General features: G+C 37.8%; 1 protein-coding gene and 2 long non-coding RNA genes across 5 annotated transcripts; 1 reads left to right on the forward strand and 2 right to left on the reverse strand.

The window, feature by feature from the left end:
* The first annotated feature begins 396 nt into the window (after window positions 1-396).
* LOC137094175 (uncharacterized) lies at window positions 397-1,897 on the forward strand. The gene is made up of 3 exons (XR_010908615.1): window positions 397-590; window positions 981-1,040; window positions 1,401-1,897. It is a non-coding gene; the product is annotated as an uncharacterized lncRNA (long non-coding RNA).
* Window positions 1,898-4,607: 2,710 nt separating this feature from the next.
* LOC137094172 (uncharacterized) lies at window positions 4,608-8,030 on the reverse strand. Of its 3 annotated transcripts, none has more exons than XR_010908612.1 (4): window positions 7,720-8,030; window positions 7,448-7,557; window positions 5,675-5,744; window positions 4,608-4,716 (listed from the first exon to the last, which is right to left on the reverse strand). It is a non-coding gene; the product is annotated as an uncharacterized lncRNA (long non-coding RNA). The 3 variants fall into 3 exon arrangements; XR_010908610.1 differs by having other exon boundaries at window positions 7,432-7,557; XR_010908611.1 differs by having other exon boundaries at window positions 7,432-7,557; window positions 7,714-8,030.
* Window positions 8,031-13,283: 5,253 nt separating this feature from the next.
* LOC137094157 (neuronal pentraxin-1-like) lies at window positions 13,284-17,523 on the reverse strand. Its single transcript, XM_067459486.1, has 5 exons — window positions 17,013-17,523; window positions 16,486-16,693; window positions 15,612-15,856; window positions 15,259-15,438; window positions 13,284-14,419 (listed from the first exon to the last, which is right to left on the reverse strand). Exons 1-5 carry the CDS (start codon window positions 17,427-17,429, stop codon window positions 14,198-14,200), a joined length of 1,272 nt encoding a protein of 423 aa, XP_067315587.1. The 5' UTR covers window positions 17,430-17,523; the 3' UTR covers window positions 13,284-14,197.
* Window positions 17,524-22,285: the final 4,762 nt, after the last annotated feature.

Here is a 22,285-nt window from a genome sequence, read left to right on the forward strand (position 1 = left end):
ACAGTTTATATCAGACATTTTCTATTAAGTCCATTTTATTCTATATTAACCTTTACAAATGGGAAATGTTTCTTCCGTTCCAACAGTACATGATATCTGCACACACCTCATAGTCTGCCTTTTTTTCTCAATGTTTTTTTTTTATTGAACACATCTGTTAAAGAAGCAAGAGTCTAGAAATAATAGTTTAACATGTCACATGACACATCAGATCATTTAAGTTTGTTCACACAAAGACCAATAACTATAATGATAACTATTTTAACATCAACACCAACGGACAATACATTTCTGTTTATTATAAGCACGTGCTGTGGTTATGTTGTCTGCCATTTTAAGTGATCTAATTAGCTGTCAAGGTTTTTATTTTTCATCAGCTGGAAAAATATTTTTAAATGATTCCAACGATATTGTTCCTCTGTGTCATTAAATGTTATATAGCTGCTGTGTGGACTTGTTCCTTGGTGTAAAAAGGCCTTTAAACTGCTTACAGCAATCCAAACCAGTCCTGTTGGGGATGAAGAATGAACATGGCCATCTTGTGCCCGAAGAGAAAAGACAGAATGACGAAAAGGTCCACATTTCCATTGGTATGTCTGTATTCAAGCAATGCAATTATATGTAGTACAGCATTTGATGTTGATCTCTCAAAGGACTGTTCAAGTCAGCAGTTATCATTTTTCACTTATAAATCTTTTTTATAGAATGAGCAAATCAGCTGTGCCATTATCTTTGTAATTTGGCAGGAAATTACTTAATATTGTGAGACACCTGTTATTCACAGTCACCAAAGTTATTCACCAAAACTCTTTTTTTTTCTAGAATTATTATTGACTTATTATTTTCTCTGATTGTTTGAAGGAGGATAAAGCCAGTTGATAAAGAAATATGCATTTTGTACATATGTACTAAAGAGTTTTCAATAGATTACTGATTTGTTATGACTGCTTGTATTATGTTCTCATTTTCTACTTGTACAGAAATAGTATATCAAGAAGTAGAGGAGCTGCTACCTGGCATTGAACACACACAATGGTCAGGTCAGTCTTTACACAGTTGGTCAGTTTGTATGGCCCAGACTAAAGAGAAGTGGCTTTGAGGCCAGATATGGTGTAGTCTTTGTTGACCGGGGGAATCTGTAGGCACCAAGTCATCAGTTAAATCATCAGTTAGAGACAGTTGTGAAAGGATAATTTTTGCCCATACCTCCAACAACCTCCTATATATATATATATATATATATATATATATATATATATATATATATATATATATATATATATATATATATATATATATATATATATATATATATATATAAATAATAAAATGTGTATAAATAATACAATATATTGTTTATTTATTTACCACCTCCTAAATACATGTTTTTTTTATGTTAGGTCTTCATCCCCTGGTTGAGAAAAAGCTACACTGCATCAGTAGAGCTGAGGAACTATTTGAGCTCTGTGTTCATATCTCCAGTGATCAGTGACCACACATGGCCCATCTACACTGATGCTGTGCTAAAGAAGGCTCATCAGTGTCTTTTCTTCCTCAGATAGCTGAGGAAGTTCAGTGTGAGCCCCAAAACCCTAAAATCAGTTACACATGCACTGTGGAAAGCATCCTGGCAGGAACTGCACCACCCTCAACTGCAAAGCTCTGCAGAGAGTGTTACGAACTGCACAGAACATTGTTGGAGGTGAGCTTCCCTCCCTCCAGGACAGCTACACCAGGTGGTTTGTGAGGAAAGCACAGAGGATCATCAGACTCCAGCCACCCGAGCCATGGCCTGCTCTCACCATCACCATCAGGCAGACGTTCTTGCAGAACCTGCACCAGCAGACTGCGAGACGAGTTCTTTTCACAGGCAATCGGACTACTGAACTCGTACCAGTAACACAGCACACCTCATATGCACTGCTCTCCATCAGTTACACTGACTGGACTCTGACTCAGTATTATACGGCACCCTAACAATATATTTGCACTAATTCATGCTGCATTGCAATGGTCAAGTCACCTTTATTTATATATCGCTTTTTACAATGCTGATTGTTTCAAAGCAGCTTCACAGTGTTAACACAAAATTATGCTACAGAATTTGATTTGGTTATACAGCCGCTCTGAAGAAAACTAATTATCATATAGTGACAATGCAGGCAGATCAGTAATTTAGTTGAAAATTTATTTGAATATTTAGTTGAAAAAGGTGACAGTGGTATATTTATACTGTAATTATTGTGTTTATTATTGTTTTCATTTAGTGCTCTCTGTATAGTATAATATTGTACCGTATATTGTTCTCTCTCTACCTGTATCGAGTCCCTTATGTGTACATTGTTAATACTGTATATGTGTTCTTTACTTGTCATCCATACTGTCATGCTGCGGAGTTTGCACAAAATAATTTCATCAACTGTACACTTGTGTTCATGGTATTGTGACAATAAAGGGATTTTATTTGAATTGGTCACGTCTTTTGTTCAACATTTGTTCTGTACAATGATGGATAACAATTGCAAATTGTTTAGAGATATGGACAGCCAAGCAAGAGGAATAAAACCAGTATAGCTCTGATAATGAAAAGGAAACTGGATGTAATTTCACAATGCATGAATTTGAACAATGCTTCATTTGTGAACTAATAAACATCATATGGTTTTAACATAACCCATTTTTATTTCTCTTAAATTACATGTCTTTATATGTAACATTAGCTGTATTGTCAAGTAAAGTTTTGGATAAAATATGCTTGATATTCTGTATTAAGCATGGTGTTTATTAAATACACAATTTAAAATAAATAATACATAAAATGACCATGATTGTTTTAATTGAGACATGAACATTTAGTCATATTAATGACATTTAGGACAATAATTTGCTAGAATGTAACCACTGCATATAGATGCTGAGTCGAATACAGTAAATATGACAAATTACAGTGAAGGGAAGGTTGAAAGATGCATTTGAAGAGATTGTATCGGCTATATTGTTACAGACACTTCATACACACCGAGGGTGATGCACCAGAGAAAGAACATGGACCCTGTAATACAAGCAAGATGAGCATGCACATAGTACAATGAAGTGTCACAATGTGTATTGGTTGTTTAAATAGATGTATTCGTTTATTGTTAACACTGTATTCTTGTTCTAATTAAATACATTGAGAAGCATGTTCTATATGAGCATTTGATAACTTTGGGGGTATATTCTCGTTCTGTTGTTAACTATGACTGAATTAAAGATTGAAAGTCGTTTAAAAGACAATATAAATGTGACACTTCACACATGTCCATGATAAGTATACATCTGTGTGTGTTTTACTGCCCTGCCATCCCCAGGGGCCAAGTATAGTCCCCTAGAAGAGCATCAAAGTCTGATGATATATTCAAAAAGAAAATTTGTATGACAACTAAATAATGTTGGTCACCGTTTTCAAATCCATCCATCTATCCATCCATCCATCCATCCATCCATCCATCTATCTATCTATCTATCTATCTATCTATCTATCTATCTATCTATCTATCTATCTATCTATCTATCTATCTATCATCTCTGATATAAAGGTGATATAAAGGTTTTTTTTTTTAAATGCTCAAGTAAAATACCAAATTCAGCCTGCCTCTCAAATATCTCATAGAGGTTTACACAATGAACATGATTAGATATCCCTTTGCTCATTAAAGATAGTAATGTTTCCAATCTCTTTCTTACACGTTTTAAACTGCATTACCCATAAGCCTCTGTCACTATATCGATGGAACGCCATCGTCTTAGTTTGTAGTTCAGTGAAGTTACACTTAGGGTTAGGGTTAGGATCTTGGTAAAGAGGTAATTTCTCACAACATAGCAACACCGCATTGTTAACTGAATGCATTACTGGCGTAATAATAACAACAAAACGTACTTGGCAACATTAACCTTTTTTTAATACGGGTTAAAAGATTGTCCAACCACAGTCCTGTCGGTGCCGGAAAAAGTCAAAGCCAATGACAACAACTCAGTTGAGGAGATGCGTCACACTTCCTTGCCCATATATGGTATTTTATGACAGGTTCTTTCAGGGGCTTGTGATGAATTAACAGATTATCAGTTAAACATGTATTTGTCCCCATTAAATATAATACAACTAAAATGACAGATTGCATTTGGGGGGTTGACCTGATGCAGCAATAGATTTGTTGATTATAGTGATTTTATTCACCCCAAGCAAGGGCCTAATGGTTTCCATTGTATACATTACCCAACTATTAATTAATGCACAACTTTTAATTTCAAACATTCTGCAGTTGTATACTGTATGACAAATAAACATTAAAATAAAAATAAAAAAATGTCCTTTGTTTTACAAAAAAAAATACTAATCTAAAGATAAGACCTAAGATAAGTGCAGCTAATATTTAAATAAAGTGCTTATGTAATATTTACAGTGTATTTATAGTGTATTTACAGTATACATTTAATCACTGTGTTTCCTGAAAACCTTTTGCCATTCTTAACTCTACTAGTTTAACTATAGAATACTAGTTTAACTATATGAATAATAAAAAAGTTAAAAGAAAAAAAAAAAAAAAAAAAAACAATGAATGCACACATTTTGTAGTCATTTCACAATGTTTATTGATATGTCAAACTGTTTAAAGACAAACATAAGTGCCCAGCACAGCATCCTCTGTCACCCAGGTACTTCTCCAGATTGTGCCACTATAAAGAAAAGAAGAAAAAAAGAAAAAACAACAAAAGTTGCTTATAATTTGGGACTGTTCACTGTAGAGGAGACATTAATACAAGTAGAGATGCTATAAGCAGAAGTTGGCAGAAAGTGTTTTTTTGTGTGTGTGTGTGTGTGTGTGTGTGTGTGTGTGTGTGTGTGTGTGTGTGTGTGTGTGTGTGTGTGTGTGTGTGTGTGTGTGTGTGTGTGTGAGTGAGTGAGTGAGTGAGTGAGTGAGCGAGTGTGTGTATGAGCGAGTGAGTGAGTGAGTCTATGAGCGAGTGTGTGAGTGAGTGTATGAGCAAGTGTGTGTATGAGCGAGTGAGGGAATGAGTGAGTGAGTGAGCGTGTGAGTGTATGAGCGAGTGTGTAAGTGAGTGAGTGTATGAGCGAGTGTGTGAGTGAGTGTAAGAGCGAGTGTGTGAGTGAGTGAGTGTGTGTTTGTGTGAGCGAGTGAGTGAGTGAGTCTATGAGCGAGTGTGTGAGTGAGTGATTGTATGAGCGAGTGTGTGAGTGAGTGAGTGTATGAGCGAGTGTGTGAGTGAGTGTGTGAGTGAGCGTGTGTGTGTGTGTGTGAGCGAGCGAGTGTGTGTGTGTGTGAGTGAGCGAGTGTGTGTGAGCGAGTGAGTGTGTGTGAGTGAGCGAGTGAGCGAGTGTATGAGTATGTGTGTGATTGAGTGTGTGTGTGTGTGAGTGAGTGAGTGAGTGTATGAGCGTGTGTGTGTGTTTGTGTGAGTGAGTGAGTGAGTGAGTGAGTGAGTGAGTGAGTGAGTGAGTGAGTGAGTGAGTGAGTGTATGAGCGTGTGTGTGTGTGTGTGTGTGTGTGAGTGAGTGAGTGAGTGAGTGAGTGAGTGAGTGAGTGAGTGAGTGAGTGTGTGTGTGTGTGTGTATGTGAGTGAGTGAGTGAGTGAGTGAGTGAGTGAGTGAGTGAGTGAGTGAGTGAGTGAGTACTGTTAGCAAAGGGGCCATTGGGTTTGATAATGCAGAGAGCTGATAGAGAATGAACAATCCATGAGAAAACCTGCAAGACAGGATGAAAGATAATTTTATTAAAATAAATGAGAAACAATAAAAACATTGACAATGAATCAGAATCCTGACTTTATAAAGCTTTATCACTTAAAATTGCAGACATTTTCTAATATCCCTATTGCGGTTGTATGAAGTATGTAGACTGGATAAACCCAGCCCGATCTGCCAGCGATTTGATTTCACCCTGCAGCTCAGACTGGAAACCTGCACATTCATTTCTACTGCTTCTGTGACTCACTTGTGGGGGAACCAATCACAGACTGGCTTATCCACCAGGTGAGCTATTGGTGGATTTAACACGATGACGGATAGAGAAGCGATAGGTTGATGCTTATTGCTCACGCCTCTTGTGGTCTGATTGTTTGATGGACTATCAATTGCAAACAAAGTCATTTGAATTAGGCCCATTGATCATGCCTCTTGTGCAGTAGAAAATACTAAGCAGACTCCCCAGACCAATGTTCAATCTTAAATTGAGATTGATCTGGTGATAGCGAGACAATGAATCATGGCCTTTTTCACACAGAAAATGTGTTTGCTTTGAAAAACGCGAGTCACGGGCAGTGGAATGGAAAAATAACCCGCAAAGTCTCGAGATGAGAAGTTGAACTGATTTTAACTTGAGCCCCGACTTTTTATAATGTTATGTCATGCACGAGACATTGCAAAAGACGTAAGGTGTAGTGCGTATTTACATATATAAACAATCTGTGTGAACTACTACTACGTCGACATGACACTTTTTACAGGGTTCCTCAAACTCTGTCCTGGAGGACCACTGTCCTGCAGAGTTTAGCTCTAGCCCTGATCCAACACACCTGAGCAAGCTAGATTCAGGATCACTAGAAAATCACAGGAAGGTGTGTTTGATTAGGGTTGGAGCTAAACTCTGCAGGACAGTGGCCCCCCAGGACCGAGTTTGACTAACCGTGCTTTATTAGGTTCTTACTGATGGAGCAGTGTGATATGTAAAGTTTAAGGCCCGGTCCACACGGAGACGCGTTTAGCTGTATACGTATAAATTTTGTACCGTATCAGCATTTCGTCCACACGGATCCGGCGTTTTAGAAGCATGAATCCGATATTTTTCGAAACCGGGTCCCAAAGTGGGTAAATCTGAAAACGATCATCTTCCGTCTTCGTGTGTACAGCCAATCCGTATATTTTCTGAAACGGTGATGTCATCACACTACGTCCAGCACGGTGAAGAGTTAAAGGGATACAACTACGGGCACTGGGCACGCGTACATCAATATCGCGTCATTTAATTAACGTATCTGCATTATTGTAAGGGTATGTTTTGGAATGGGGTAAGTGTAGGCATTAATAAAACACATCTGTTAAGTAGCAAATGTATTTATTATTTTATTGTGAGATTTTGCCTCACCTCCGACCACTGCTATACCCCCTCTAGCCACAACTCTTCTTCTCCGTTATTAGTGTATTTCTGTGGCAGAATTACAGCGCCACACACTGGCCTGGCATGCAAACTACATCGTTTTTAGTCCGTTTTCTTCATCTTGTGTGGACGCAGATATTTCTTGAAACGAGGGGAAAAAAAGATCGGATTAGGAAAGCGCTGGCTTCATGTGGACAGGGCCTAAGAAACCTCCAATGCTGTGCGAAATGTAAATGCAGTGATGTTCAATCAAGGGTTACGACAAAAACAGACATACCACTGGAAATATTTACCGTTGCAGCTTTTTCTTCTTTTCTTTTCGTCTTCTCCATAAACTGCCAAATTCATCCCACTCCACGAACAAGACAGGTTAAACAAGCCCTTGACATCACTTCCTTTTCAGCTGAAACAAAGAGAAATATATACATGTTGAGGCAGTGTTAAAAATTATCTGTGACCAATATATATAAGAGGAAGGACTTTAAGGAAAGTTAATAACACATAACATAATAAAGATACATTCCTTAAAAACAAATCTGTTAAAGCTAAATGTATTCACCTTTACCTGTGAAGGGCTGAACCTTTAAAGGACTTGTTCATCCTCCATTGCAGCTTCTTCAAGATCAGCATTGGGAGCTTTGAGTTCAAGTTCCCTGTTAATACTAGCAGCTTTCTGACATAACTCAAAATCTTATTTTGACCAGTTTTGCCAAGAATGTGTAGAAAATATGAAAATAACAAAAATATGCCAAGATATGTGTAGATGATTTACAAAATACAGTTCAGAAAAAAAGCTGACAGACAGACAGTTAGTGAGCTTTTGCAAGAAATGGCTTCTTAAAATAACTGTTGGATTTAAGGTTGTTGTGGGAGATGGAGTTGGAGGAGCAGGTAATCTGAAGAAACTGCAAGACAGAAAAATATTAACAATAACAATACAATAACATAAATATTGAATAACAAAAAAGCATTAAAGGCATGGCAAGTGTTGTAGTCATTGTTGTGAAACTATGGTAAGGTTTTGTGTTACTATGCTTTTTTACTACAGCTACCACAGAAAAAAACTATGGTTATTGCTTTAAAAGCATGGTAAGTGTCGTGGTCACAGTGCTTTAATGACAAATACCACAGTAAAACTCTGGTTATTGTGGTAAAAACGATGGTATATGTTTTGGTTACTGTTTAACTACAAACACCACAGCAAAACTATGATTACTGAGGAAAAACCGTGGTAAGATCCATGGTTACTGTGCTTTAGCTACACGTACCACAGTACAACTACATTTACTGTAGTGAAACCATGGTAAGTGTTGTAGTCATAGTGCTTAAATACAAATAGTACACAGTAAAAACAGTTACTGTGTTAAAATCATAGTATGGTACCATGTTTTAACTACAAATACTAACGTTACAGTAAAACTATGGATACTGAGGTAAAACAATAGTTGTGTTATGCTTTTCAAATAGTACACAGTGAAACCACAGTTGCTGTGGTAAAAACATGGTAAGCTTTGTGGTCACCTGGCTTTTACTAACAGGATTGAGCAACAGTTAACGTTACTATGGTAAAATCGCGTTCGTTCGGTGGCATTTGCAACTGATTTGTAAACATCATACTGCACTTACACATGAATTGCAGACAATCAGAATGATAATTTAAAAAGAACAAAATAAAACCCACCTGGATTACAAAGTTCAGGGTGACTCCTTCCTCTCATCTCATTTTTTTATTGACAACGACGGTCAAAGTTCATTTGATGACGACACACCCAACAAACGAGACTGTCATTATTAATCAGACAGCTAGAGGGCGCTTCATTTTAAAACGTGACTATAGGTCGTAATACGCTGCATGCATAAACGACCTATATGGTCGTGTTTCGGAGGAGGACAGGCTGCTACTTTAAATGATGTCTTATTATATTTATCGGGAGGAGGACATTCAGACATAAATGGTCAGACCCCAAAACTGGCCACAGGCTCAGCACATAGCACATGAATTATGTTGACATTATAATACAGTAGTCATCATTAACTAAGCATTAGCTTCTCATGACTTCATCATGTTTGTGGCCCCTCAACTAAAGTGGTGACATGGTCCTTTGAAACAATGATGATGTGTTATTAATGATGGCATTGTGAAATAACATGGATATGTACATGAAAGTTCAAGCCTTTACACACAGTTATCGTAAGCTTTTTCATAGTTTAATGTAAGGTACAGATGAATATTGAAGTCGATAAATTCAAGTTCACGTAAACTCTTCCTCCCTCTGCTGTGGCATTCCGTTATGACAGTCAACACGATGATGATTTAATATTCCTGTTATTATACTTAAAATAGTTTACAGAAAAGGCTTAACAAACTATTGGATAGATATTCTATATTAAGCCTACAGTAAGCATCAATATCTCTTTCCTTTGTGTGTTTCTTTCACTGTCTATGGTTTAATGTTGTGAAGCGGAAGCGCTACCTCTGCACGTGTGCGCGATATGACTCCATGCTGCTTCAAGCACATCATTCTGCGTATTACCTGCGTACACAGGGTGCGTACACTATCAGTGTTATTCGACACTTATTTAACATGGTTTCCTCCTATTGATGCGTGTTAAAGGGATAGTTCACCCAAAAATGAAAATGCAATGTTTATCTGCTTACCCCCAGTGCATCCAACATGTAGGCGTGTTTGTTTCTTCAGTAGAACACAAATGAAGATTTTTAACTCAACCGTTGCTGTGTGTAGGATATATAATCATGTGAATGGGTAAAAATTCTATGAGAGCAACAAAAAAAAAACATGCTTAGACAACATGCACAAAGAGCCCTGTGGCTCATGACGACATATTGATATCTTAAGACACAAAACAATCAGTTTGTGTGAGAAATCAAGCCGTATTTATATAATTTTTAACCTCAAACACAACGCTATATCCAACAGCCTTCACTTTCGGTAAGGTCAATATACACGCTCTGGGTATTTGAGGTATGGGTATGGGTATTTGAACATGGATTTTTCTTATTTTAAATGTATACACAGATGTTTCATGGAAGCTTGGGTTATGAATATTTGTCTAAAGCCATGGAAAAGTCATGGAAATGTATTGGTAAAAATATGAACCCTGTCCCTGTCTCCAACCATGTGTGTTGTCAGCTTTTTTCAAAATTCAAATGTGAACCCAACATACATTAAACATTGAAATGCCAGTCGCTACACGTAAATCTAATATTTGTTTCACTCACAATATTATTCAGACTTTACCTCTTATAACTTTTCAGTAAACTTTTAAATACAAGTTTGTATTAAGTTACATGCAAGGAAACATGCCGCTTTTTCACAAACATAGAGTGATTGAGATGATGAGAGAATGTTGGATTTTAGGGTACATTCAAGCACATTTACAGTCAACCCAAAAATTATCCAGACACCAGATATAATTTTTTACTAGTAGGTGCAGAACACGTTCATTTATGTAAGTGAGGATAGCAAAATCTATCAATCGTAACAAGGTAATACAAGAGGCTACTACTCACTCTTTTCTTTTTGTTTCAAAACTCAAAAATATGTTTATAGGTAAACTGTGACATATTATACCCAAATATTTTTCAAACCAGTAAAATTGATAAAACATTTGTGACCAGGATTATTCAGACACCTTGACCTGACCATATTTGGCTTAAGTGTTTACGTCTTTAATTGATAATGCAAACTTTTACACCACAGACTGAACAAAATTAAAGGTGCACTGTAGTATTTTTGCAGTAAAATATCCAAAAACCACTAGGCCAGTATATGTTGTTCAGTTGAGTACCTACAATATCCCAAATGTTTCCAACTATTTGTAAATTGTGAGAAAATTGTTATTTTAACTAAGGACTGGGACGTTTCAGCATAGTGTCTGAGGAAGTTGCCTGTCAATTGCGGCATATCTGCGCTTCCCTCGGTTTCGGGTTTTATTTGGCAGGAGCGCTTTACTCAGTGTGAACCAGTGAACACATGGAGTAACGTCATAACATCATTTTCAACACACTTAAATGTATCTAATATCATAAACAGAGCTGCATTACCTCATAATCATAACCGGAAGAGAGGATCAGTGCAGGCGCCCCGCGGTGAATGAGTCCCGTTCCGTCATAATAAAAGTCCCGGTGTTTGCGAGGCCGGTATTTGTGTATCAGTTGCTCCAGCGGCCATTCTCAGCTCCACAACACTCGGTCCTGCTCTGCTTCACACTACAGTAACGTTAATAGCCGCATGCATGAATGTGATTTCTGCCCGAGTCCTATTTTCCACCGCCTGTGAGGTGAAGACCACATGTCCCTTCTTTGCGTCATCAAACTACACATTTGTTTTGAATTGGCGCCCTCCAGTGGATGGAAATTTGCATAGTGCACCTTTAAGTAAGACTTGGTTGACCTTTCTTATTGTGTACTTAAGAAAGCTTGACAGCTGATTGGTTGATTGTAATCCATTTTATTACCTTTTTATTAGTTATCTGACTTTATTAATTTGTTAATCTGACTAAGTTTAGCTCTGAGTTGTTATTACCATTTTCTAAACTATAACAAATAAACTGTGATATTGTAAGACAATGTTGAAGCTGTCTGAATTCATTTAGGTAAGACTGTATATGCAAGTTAGACATATCAATCAATCAATCAACTTTCTTTATATAGTGCTTTTACAATGATGATTGTTACAAAGCAGCTTCACAAACAGAACAATATTGCAACAAAATTTGATTTGGCTGTACAGCCGTTCTAGAGAAAACAGTGATGTTATCAGCTTATTTTAATTTATCGACAATGTTGGCAGATCAGTATTATAGTTTATAGAATTAAATAAGAACTAATTAATTAATTGTATTTGTATATTTAGTTGAATAACTGTGATCATCATTTTAGTGTCCCCAACTGAGCAAGCCAACCAAAGGCAACAAGTGGCAAGGAACCAAAACTCCCATCAGGACATGATGGAGAAAAATAAACCTTGGGAGAAACCAGGCTCAGTCCGGAGGTCAGTTCTCCTCTGGCCTATTAACAAACAGTGTATGATTATTATTCTGACAACCTTACAAGTCAGAAATCATATTAGATCGAAATTTTTGGGTATCACGCAAGAGGTTTATTTAGGATGGTGTGTCGATTACACAAAAATATACATTTTTGAAAGATCGGAGTTGTCGCGCCGGAGACGGGTTTATTGAGGATGACGTACCGGTGAGGAAAATTCAGAGGAGACACCAATTGACACAGTCTCAACAGACATTCCAGGATGCATTGATCATGTCCAGGCACAGGTCCACCATCTGATCCGGACACGGCCTGGATCCAGCCCGACTGCAGTAAACCTCGGGATAAACAGAGAAACTAATATGAGCATAGATGCCATTATTTTTATGATGTAACGAGTACATCAGGTGTTATGGGAAGTGTTCCGGTTCTGGCTGACCTAGTTAATGCAGTCTAACAATCAGTCAATTGATTTGAATAATGTAAGTTAAAAATGTTCTATGGGCATGCCATAGTAAAGAGATGCGTTTTTAGTCTAGATTGAAACTGACAGAGTGTGTCTGCTTCCCGAACAATGCCAGGAAGACTATTCCAGGTGTTAAATAGGAAAAAGATTGACCGCCTGCAGTTGATTTTGATATTCTAGGTATTATCAACTGGCCAGTTTTGATACCGCAATAGACATGATGGAGTATAATGTGTTAAGAGCTCGCTCAAGTAATGGGGAGCTGAAGCATTTAGTGTTTTGTAAGTAATTAGTAAGATTTTAAAATGTGTGTGATGGTTGATAGGGAGCAAGTGCAGTGTTGGGATTAGCATTATATATATATATATTAGATCAGAATATTCAAAATTTCTGGGTATCACGCTAGAGACAGTTTCAATGAGGATGGCGCGTCAATTACAAAAGAATATGAAAATGTTTAAGTCGTCGAGACGGGTTTATTGAGGATGTGCCGGTGAGGTAAATTTAGAGACACTAATTGATACGGTCTCAACAGACACTCCAGGATGTGTTTGTCAATAGATAAACATATCTGTTTATCTATTGATTTATACTTTATCTATGTAACCCTCTACTAAACAGTATTTGACTAAGAATGACTGCAGAGGTAAAATGCTATTTATATATCACAATTTTATTACAAAAATTAGATCTTTATCATCTTTCAGTAGTGCCATGCTTTTAGCATATATCAATACAGTAAAAAACCCAACCCAAAACAATAGAAGCAAATGTCAGTATTGATGTTGCAGCATTTGATAAGTCATGCTGTTACTGTACGAATTACATTCTTAAAACAGAGTAAAACACACCAGATCCAAAACACACTACAGCCTTAACAAATGCTGTTGAACACATTTCTTAAAAACAATAATTAATCAATAAAAGCAAAATGTTATTGCGGACAATGAGTAAGCAAACTAAAAGTGTGTGCTGAACTGATACATCAGCTCAAGGCACTAAGGCTGTAAGCATGCTGGCAACTAAACAATATTCTTACAGAAACATCAGTGAGATCACTGGAATCAAATACAGGAAGTGCCATCCATCTTTTTCCAAATTAATAAATAAATAATTTTCTCCCATCCTATTTTCAAGTCCATCACAGTGCAAGATCCGGTGGGAATGGGGTACTGTTATGGGCAAATATTAAAAAATGCAGACAATTTATGATTGGGTTACCAGCAAAGTGTGTTCATTGGAGGAAAAAACAAAACAGAGTGCTTTACTGCCCAAAATGCTGCAAAGTTGCTGTTGTCAATTGTTGGCCCATTCAAATAAATATATGAATGAAAAAATAAGCAAACTGTGTCAACATCTCAAGACAACCAACAGGAAACTGTTTCATCAAGACAAAAAATATTATAGTTTTGCACAGAAATATGTAGGCATTCATAGAAACCCGAGGTTTATACTTACCTTTAAATCGATTTGTCAAGAAGGTATTTTTTTTATTTTTTTTAATTTTTTTTACAAACCGAGGACAAGAAAGACAAAAACTAGAAACATGGATCTGGCCAGTTCAGTTCAGTTGAGCTGACGGCAGGGCTCAAAAGTCCATTTAGTGGCTCCACCAAACACATCGATATTACTCTCTGACCAAGAAAACACATTGCCAGTTTGTGCTCTGTTGTTGCAGGTCGCCAGGTTGTAAATTTCGCCAGCTGTCAATTTTCTATCCCATATAATGAAGTTTGCCAGTTCACCTACAAAAGCTTGGGTTGCATCAAAACCTCCACCAAGTGTGTCCTGCAAGAAAAAACAAACATCCAAATTCAATATCAGGTTGCAAAATTTGTTAAGTCTAAGTAAGCATGATCTATAGTTAAATATTTTTTTTAATAATAGCTGACATTTTCTACAAAAATGTAGGGTATGCTTACAAGTTAACAAACCTTTTTATATGGTTTGGCCATTCTGAAAATGCAAGCTTTTGAAAACGGGTCTGAAAAGGATACCTTTACCGTCTCCATGTAAACAACAAATATATGAATTTGTAAAAAAAAAAGTTGACGTCACGCGCATGTGAATGTTTCATGGACAGAAGAATGCCTCGCTCAAAGCTTGTACATGGTAATACCAAATGCTACTACTCACTCTTTTCTTTTTGTTTCAAAACTCAAAAATATGTTTATAGGTAAATTTTAGACATTTAATTTTTTAACAAACCTGTCAGGCTGTAACGTGTATATTCTGTTTCTTGTTTGGTTCTGTTCTGTTTCTGTTGTCCTGTGTTCCTGGTCATTGTAATTGGACTCAGGGTAAATTTATATGGAACCATTTTTTAACTGAAAACTGAAAACTTTGTATGTGTTATGGCCAATAATTTACAGGATGAAGCATTTTGGGGTCCTGAAAACGCAAGCTTTTAAAAACGTGTTTCAAAGTGCAAGGTGAAAAATACCTTTACCGTTTACATGTAAATAAAAAAAATACGAATTTGCGTATTACATGTCTGTGAAATCGCCAAAGTTGGCCTGGCATGCAGGTCCATGTGAATGGAGATCGGTTTGACAAAGTTGTCATCTATTTTTTGTACATCGCTGTCGTGTTAATATAGTCCTAATAGGCATACTTTTGAGTCTTACCTGCTCCTGACCTAAGACCAGCACACCGTTGGGTTTGATTGGGTGGTAGGGTGCAAGATTTTCTCCAGTTCCACGGAGAACACCATCCTGAAATGCTTCCCATACTCCATCACGAGTCGTCCATGTTATGCAGATGTGGTGCCATTTACCATCATTGATGATGAAAGGTAATTTTGCAACCTGTAAAGATACACTGTGGATTACTTGTATTGCTCTTCTGTTTACAAGTGCTAAAAGACTTCAGCATTCATCTAATCAAACCCAGAGATACCTATTGAGATACATCTCTAATGCAGCACCTAACAATCAATAACATGCATTATATAATTTCAGTATTGGTTCTGAAACTGTACCTTATCATTTATGAGAATCTCCATTGGATTGTTCCCCCATTCTATCAGAACAAGCTCATTGGCTTGTCCAGGAACAGCATAGGAGAAGGGTGTTCCCACCCCGGGTGATGCGTTGGACTTTATCCACAAGCAGAAAGAGAAGGCATACATTTCTGGTAGACTTTTCTTCACTTTGGCATACATGTAATTTGTTCTTAAGGGGAATGTTATTTGAAACTTGTCCAGTGGCCTGTTACTTTTTGAATCTGCAGAGTAAAAAGTAATGACTGTTAAGATCATTATCTCGCTCTCTTCTATTCCCCTTATGCTTAAGTTACTGTAATTAATGGGCTATTCATTGCACTATTGTAAATACTGTGTATTGTTATTTTACACTGAACCCCATACACTGTAAATTAAGTGGTTGTACTTAAATCAAGCCGACTACTTAAGGGTCCCAACCAAACTCATTTAATCAATCAATCAATCAATCAATATACCATTTTATTATTTTTGTAACATTTGTGAAACTGGTAATAATATTACAAATTTTGAGAAATGGCACTGCTTTGACTCTTGCATGCTGCACTGAGCTGGCTATGCTTTGAATGGCAAACTTTACACAGCTCTGCAGAGAAGACCTTCTTCCTCTGAGAATGACCAAGGCTAATTATAAGTCATAATATTAGACTATATCACGGTTTATTGGCTCAATGTGCTAAGTAATGCAGCTCACCCTCCACAAACAGCCTCTGCATCGGCGATATTACACCGCCAAGACATTGTTTACTATAACTACTAGCCATGCTTCGCAAACATAATTATTGTAGCAGCATTCAGATGTATTATCTGTATCAAAAATTAGTAAAATTTCTGTTGGAATGAGATATCTTACCTTTCTCCAGGTCGTTAATTCTCTGGTGTAAGGAGGTGAGAGTTGACTCCACTTTATTGCGCTGATCCGTGTCGTTCCTCTGCCCGGGTTTGCTCTCCTCCACAATATTGACCCGGGACAGCACCTGCTTCTCCATATCATCTATCTTATTTTGAAGCAGATCTTTAAGGCTGTTCGCCTGGACAGAACCGTTGTTCCTGCTGTACTGCTACGGGAAAACAGGAGATATTTTGTTGGTGTTTATTCAAATGAGTACTTTCAAACGGAAACTTATATGAGACTATAAGCCAATTTCAGGCTTAGCGTAACCTGCCGTGAACCAGTGACACATTGACTAAATCTGCCGACCTCCACTTAAGAATTTCGACACCATTAAGATTACTTAATGTGGCTTAAAATATTTTAACTTGTTGTAATTTATCATGCATTGAGTGCATGTGTTGAAAGAACGGCGGGGTATGACAATTATGAAATAACCTTCACTAGCCTATGGAGTCACAGAGGAAAAGTCCAAATCGTCATCATACCTCCAAGTTTTCCAATCTCTGTTTAAGGGTGGCTAACGTCTGTCCGAGATGTGTTAGAGTATCGGACGGCCCACGGGATACGTCTCCCATCGTGTTTTTGCCAGGTTCTTTTCTACGACCTCCAATCACGGGCTCCAGAGCACTCTGACCCTCACAGCGGCTCAACTTGGAAGTTAGTTCCCTGATCGTCTCCTTTTGATTCATGATAGTTTCCTTCTGCTGTAGGACCGTTTCTCTTAACTGCATTACTGTAGTCTTCAGATCCTCCGCTGGTCCGCTGTTCTGCATGGTGGCTGCGCACAGGTCCATATCCTTTGGCACAGACGTGCAGATAAACTGTGTCTGTCCGAAATCTTGCGAAGATCCCTCCAAATATGTAAGAGAAAATAGAAAAAGTGTCCATGAGATTCTCTCCATTGCGAATTTCCTTAATGCCAGTGTTTGAAGTGTGAGTAACGTGTTGTTTTACCACCACGGAGCTGTCCGCTGAATCTATGCAGCGCGTGTGGGTTTATATAGGACAGCAGAGGCGCACCGCAGATCCGCTGCAGCGCGCTCGCACCCTCCAATCATATCAAGCGTATTTCTTAAGGTGGAACTGAGAGATGGTAAATCAGATGTGTTTGTACGACTATTTAGATTTAAGAAGTAACTGTACTTACATTTAGAAGTAGTTTTACTTATTTCGCAATCTACTGATAATGTGTTATGACTAATATCGTTTTACTCGCTTGTTATTTACGAATACTGATATTGTTTATGACCAATATACAATGTTTTTATATTTCTGAAATGTACTATTTTAGTTAAGTTATATCCTAAAAACGAATGGTTTCTTACCATCTGATCACATGTTTAAAGAGCATTCACTAATTACTTAATTTTGTTGCCCTTTTTTAATGCACAGTTGTACGAATAACATGTATAAAAAAAAACATTAAAAAAAAACACCTATTTGCATCCTTAATCACCTAATGGAACAGCATAAATATTTAGGTTTATTAACGCCTTAACGTTAACCATAGGATATTTTTAGTGTATTTTCCCACTTTACGGGTACCACCTTAAGGCTGTGTCTACTTGTTTCCATTGGGTTGGTCCAGTGCCCGAGTGGTGGCTCTGCGGTGCAAGGGTTGGGTCTTACCCGCTCATCGCATGGACAGCAATTCTTCCATAGCAAAAATGAAAACACACGTCTCCTGTCATGACAATAATCTAATCTTATTACCGGTTAGTGTGTGCAGTTAGGTCCGGATTAACATTTTGGCTAGGTGGGGAGGAAACACCAGTGCCAGAGAAAGGTTGCCGTGACTGGCTGTGGAGGGAAGAAAAAGTAGATTACCAGTCCATCAGGGACATCTGAATTTTCCCCGATTGGCCGATCGATAAAAACCCCACCGCGACCCCACATATTAAACACCGTGGAGCGCATGGGAAACAAACACCTAAAGGCCAAGCGATAAAACGGCGGCACATGATACTGCGCGCGCATCAGTAGCCACAACGCGAGAGCTGGACCGGTCACGGTGTCCCCGCGCACAGAGCTGACGAACTTGCTCGACGCCTTTGCCACTCTATTGATGCGATAAAAACGCAAATCACTTGACTGATTTGAATTCGATTCAAGCACATGAATATTACATAAAGAATATTAAAGACTTTGTAGTGAACCTAGATAGTTGATCTGCTGTTACTAACGCTGTAGCCTATATGGCATTATTATATTTATTATTAATGTTACTATTATTGGCAATAGGCCTATATTAAATATTGGATAATATAGCCTAGGCTATAAGGGCAATAGGCATGTGGCCTAAGCCACTTTTGTAGATGTTATTTTTATGGTTTTATGAGTTTAATATGTTTTTCATCACTAAGCATATATTAGTACTAATAATCCAGCCAACATTTCCATGTGGGCCTCATGTGGGTTTTTGATCCCACTTGAGCTGTCACTTTGGCATGGGCAACTCAAATGGGGCCCAGAATTTTTCTTCATCGGTTCCACATGGGCCCTATGGGCTCCATCAGGGGCGTTTCTAGGATTTTCATTTTAGGGCTCAGCCCTCTGTGAGGGTAGGCCTGTAGAAAAAATGGTAACACTATTAGTTTAGGGTCTAAATTGTGCTATTAACTAGGCTATATCTTACAAACATGCATACCCCTAAGATATTGACTGTTTATCATTATTTATAAAGCAAATATTAATACCTTACTGCATGGCCATACTGTACATGTATTAATTAAACCCAATAATGTAGGCAGGTTTATAATCACAGAGATCCCAAATGTTAGGGGGGTTATGGTCCCCCGAGAAAATTTTGATTTCTATGATCTACATATGTGCATTTTAAGATGTTCTGAAGGCCAAAAAATTAGATAACAATAGCTTGAAAACCATGTCACTGGGTAGTAGATTATTTGTCTTTCTTATCTCCATATCTCTCTTTTTCTCTGTTTTTATCTTGCCCTGTCTCTTCATAACGCTGAGCTTTGACTGTTTTTTCCGTTTTCGTCAGTGAATAAAGTAAACATATGGTTTACATATTAACATACTGATTTCATTAATATTTTTCTATTAGACAAGTTCATTTACTGTTTATTAAAGTTTTAAGTTTATTAAATTCACAATATGAACACATTCATTAGGCTATTAGCCTAATCTTATGCCCAATACAGACTGAAAAAAGCTGAGTTTTTTTATTTACTGAATGTTACAAATAGAATTATATTAATTTACAATTATACACATTCATTATTAATCTTATGCCTAATCTGATGAAAATGGCTTTGTTCATGTCTTGTTCGTTAATTAGGCCTACATTATGAATCACATATTTCCAGTTAAAAATGTCTAAAAATTAGACACAAGTTTATTCATTTGCCTAAATATTTTTTTCTTTTGATTAACATCTCTGACTTAAAGCAGCAGCTGTCAAACGTGAATGTTTAGTTTAGCTGCTTACATTTATCTTACTTGACGTCGAGTTGCGCTGCTAAAATTTGCGCTCAGCCTCAGCAGTTTCTGTGTGACCATAAAGCCCGCCTACTCTGATTTGATTGGTTTTATCAAATATTTTGACATTGACGAGCGGTGACAGACCACTGACGCTCAGATTTACACACACACACACACACACACACACACACACACACACACACACACACACACACACACACACACACACACACACACACACACACACACACACCTCTACTTCTGACGTGCGCTGCGCTCTGCTCAGAGCCGCTGCGGATTTGAGAGACTGACTAAAAAACGGGACGAAGCCGAAGCCTGCCGCCAGTTTCATATGTTTTAAAGGTTAATCACATATTTTTTAGGGGGGCTGAGGCATAAGTTTAGGGATATTTGATATTTGGAAGTTGAAGATATTTGGCAGGCTTAAAACTAACTTGTGTGTAATCATGAAACTATTTTATTGATATTGTGTGTAGTTGAAAATAGTTTGTCATTTGTATTTGTACTTAAAATGTACTTATTTTCATTTTTTGTATGTCTGTGCTTTTTTCTCCTTTGTTCTTGTTTCCACATTCTGTGCTTGCGTTTCCAAATGTTGCAGTTCGAGTTTCATGTAAATCAGGGGCAGGTCTTAGTGTCCATTGGGTCCATTGGTCCACTAGTTCTAGATTGACAGCTCATCCCGTAGCCATTTAATCTAAGAGGGAAGTTGACTTTACTGAGGCCGTTTCTCAATATGCGTACTTGTCTGTACTTGTGTTCTCTTGGACTTGTGAAACGTCATCAGTCGCTGCCCAAGTACTGTTCCAATTCAAAGGCCGTTTCTCAATACCAAGTATGCAAACTTGTGACTTGTGTCCTTGGTAGTTTAAACTTGCCAAGTTCGACTCGGGAGAACGAACTCCAGAGGACAGGAGGAATCGTCATCAATCTCAATTGTCATCAAATGTCATCAATCGTCATCAATCTCAAATGTCATCAGTCGCTGGTCGAGTCCTGTTGCAATTCAAAGTTTATATCTAGCCAAGTACAGTTTAAATCATAGATATCCATAATAAAGGCTAGATGTCTTATGGCTGAGTCACTATCGTCATCACCGGCGGCCATCTTGTCACAGGCAAGCTTTCTGTCGGGCTCTGTGGAACCTGATGATGAGTGATATGTACAAACATAAAAACTTATCTCGCTGAAATCTTGAGGGATTTACAAATGGTTTGGTTTCTTACAAACGTTATTAACATGGCTACAAATTTGGATGCTTTAACACGTTGAAATTGCAGCCTTTCGTTTCGATAAACGACTTCATTGTGCAGCTTGTGTAAAAAAAAATTAAAAAAAATATTCTAGCCGCAATATATATATATATATATATATATATATATATATATATATATATATATATATATATATATATATACAGGGCTTGACATTAACACCCGCCAACCCGCCAAATGCGGGTAGATTTCGGCTGTTGCGGGTACGGCAGCCACTCCCACTAGCCACTTTGGCGGGTTGAATATAATTTCAGCCAACAGCCAAATGAAATGCCAAGACCGTTGTATCACAAAATTACAATTTTATTATAATTCTTTATCGATAACTTGCAGTAAGTGAAGGCGGGATAGGCGTAATAGCGCTGAAGGACACACAACAGAAGCGTGCTCTCTCTCTGTCACACGCGCAATCAGTTCTCCAGTGTTGGGCATAGCGTCGCTACAAGTAGTGACGCTACTAGCTTTACTAAATTTTTCGTTTGCACTTTCCCAAGCATTTCTGAAGATCAAGCTCAAATTGTAAACACAACTGCCAAGTCGCTGATATACTCCACATATATCATGTTCCTTTCTGCCTCGCGCAGACGCGCACATATGCGTGTGAGCCTTCCAAAGGACTCCTTTGGCAGTGAGCGCGGAAAGACGGATTCGGCGCGCGCACTGGATACGCGCACTATCTAGTTGACGTTTGTTTTCGAGCGCTCAGTTCGCTGTTGCACGTGCGTCATCCGCGCGGTGACAAAAGAGAAATCGTCTTCAGTGCAAAGTTTTAAAAGAATCTATTGTGTCTGTTGAATAAACACCTCTTATATAGGGGTCCAGTATGGCCACCTCTTGATGAATGAAACTTTTTTCCATGGAGATACACACACACACACACACACACACACACATGTTTATGGGTCACATGTTTTTGTTGCCAAATTGATTTCGGACAATTTTTTAATAACTGAAAAAGAATGCATGTCTCTCTTGAATTATATTGATCACAAAGATAGCATTGATTAAAATTAAGGTGG

This window comes from Pseudorasbora parva, chromosome 12, assembly GCF_024679245.1.
Source record: "Pseudorasbora parva isolate DD20220531a chromosome 12, ASM2467924v1, whole genome shotgun sequence".
Classification (NCBI taxonomy): Eukaryota; Metazoa; Chordata; class Actinopteri; order Cypriniformes; family Gobionidae; genus Pseudorasbora; species Pseudorasbora parva.

What these genes read in the sequence shown, in the direction of transcription:
- LOC137094157 (XM_067459486.1), bottom strand. Translation starts at nt 17,429, where the DNA reads ATGGAGAGAATCTCATGGACACTTTTTCTATTTTCTCTTACATATTTG. An exon ending in AGATTCTCATAAATGATAAG is followed by an intron (nt 15,439 to 15,611) that starts GTACAGTTTCAG and finishes GTATCTTTACAG; the next exon opens with GTTGCAAAATTACCTTTCAT. An exon ending in TGGTCTTAGGTCAGGAGCAG is followed by an intron (nt 14,420 to 15,258) that starts GTAAGACTCAAA and finishes TTTTTCTTGCAG; the next exon opens with GACACACTTGGTGGAGGTTT.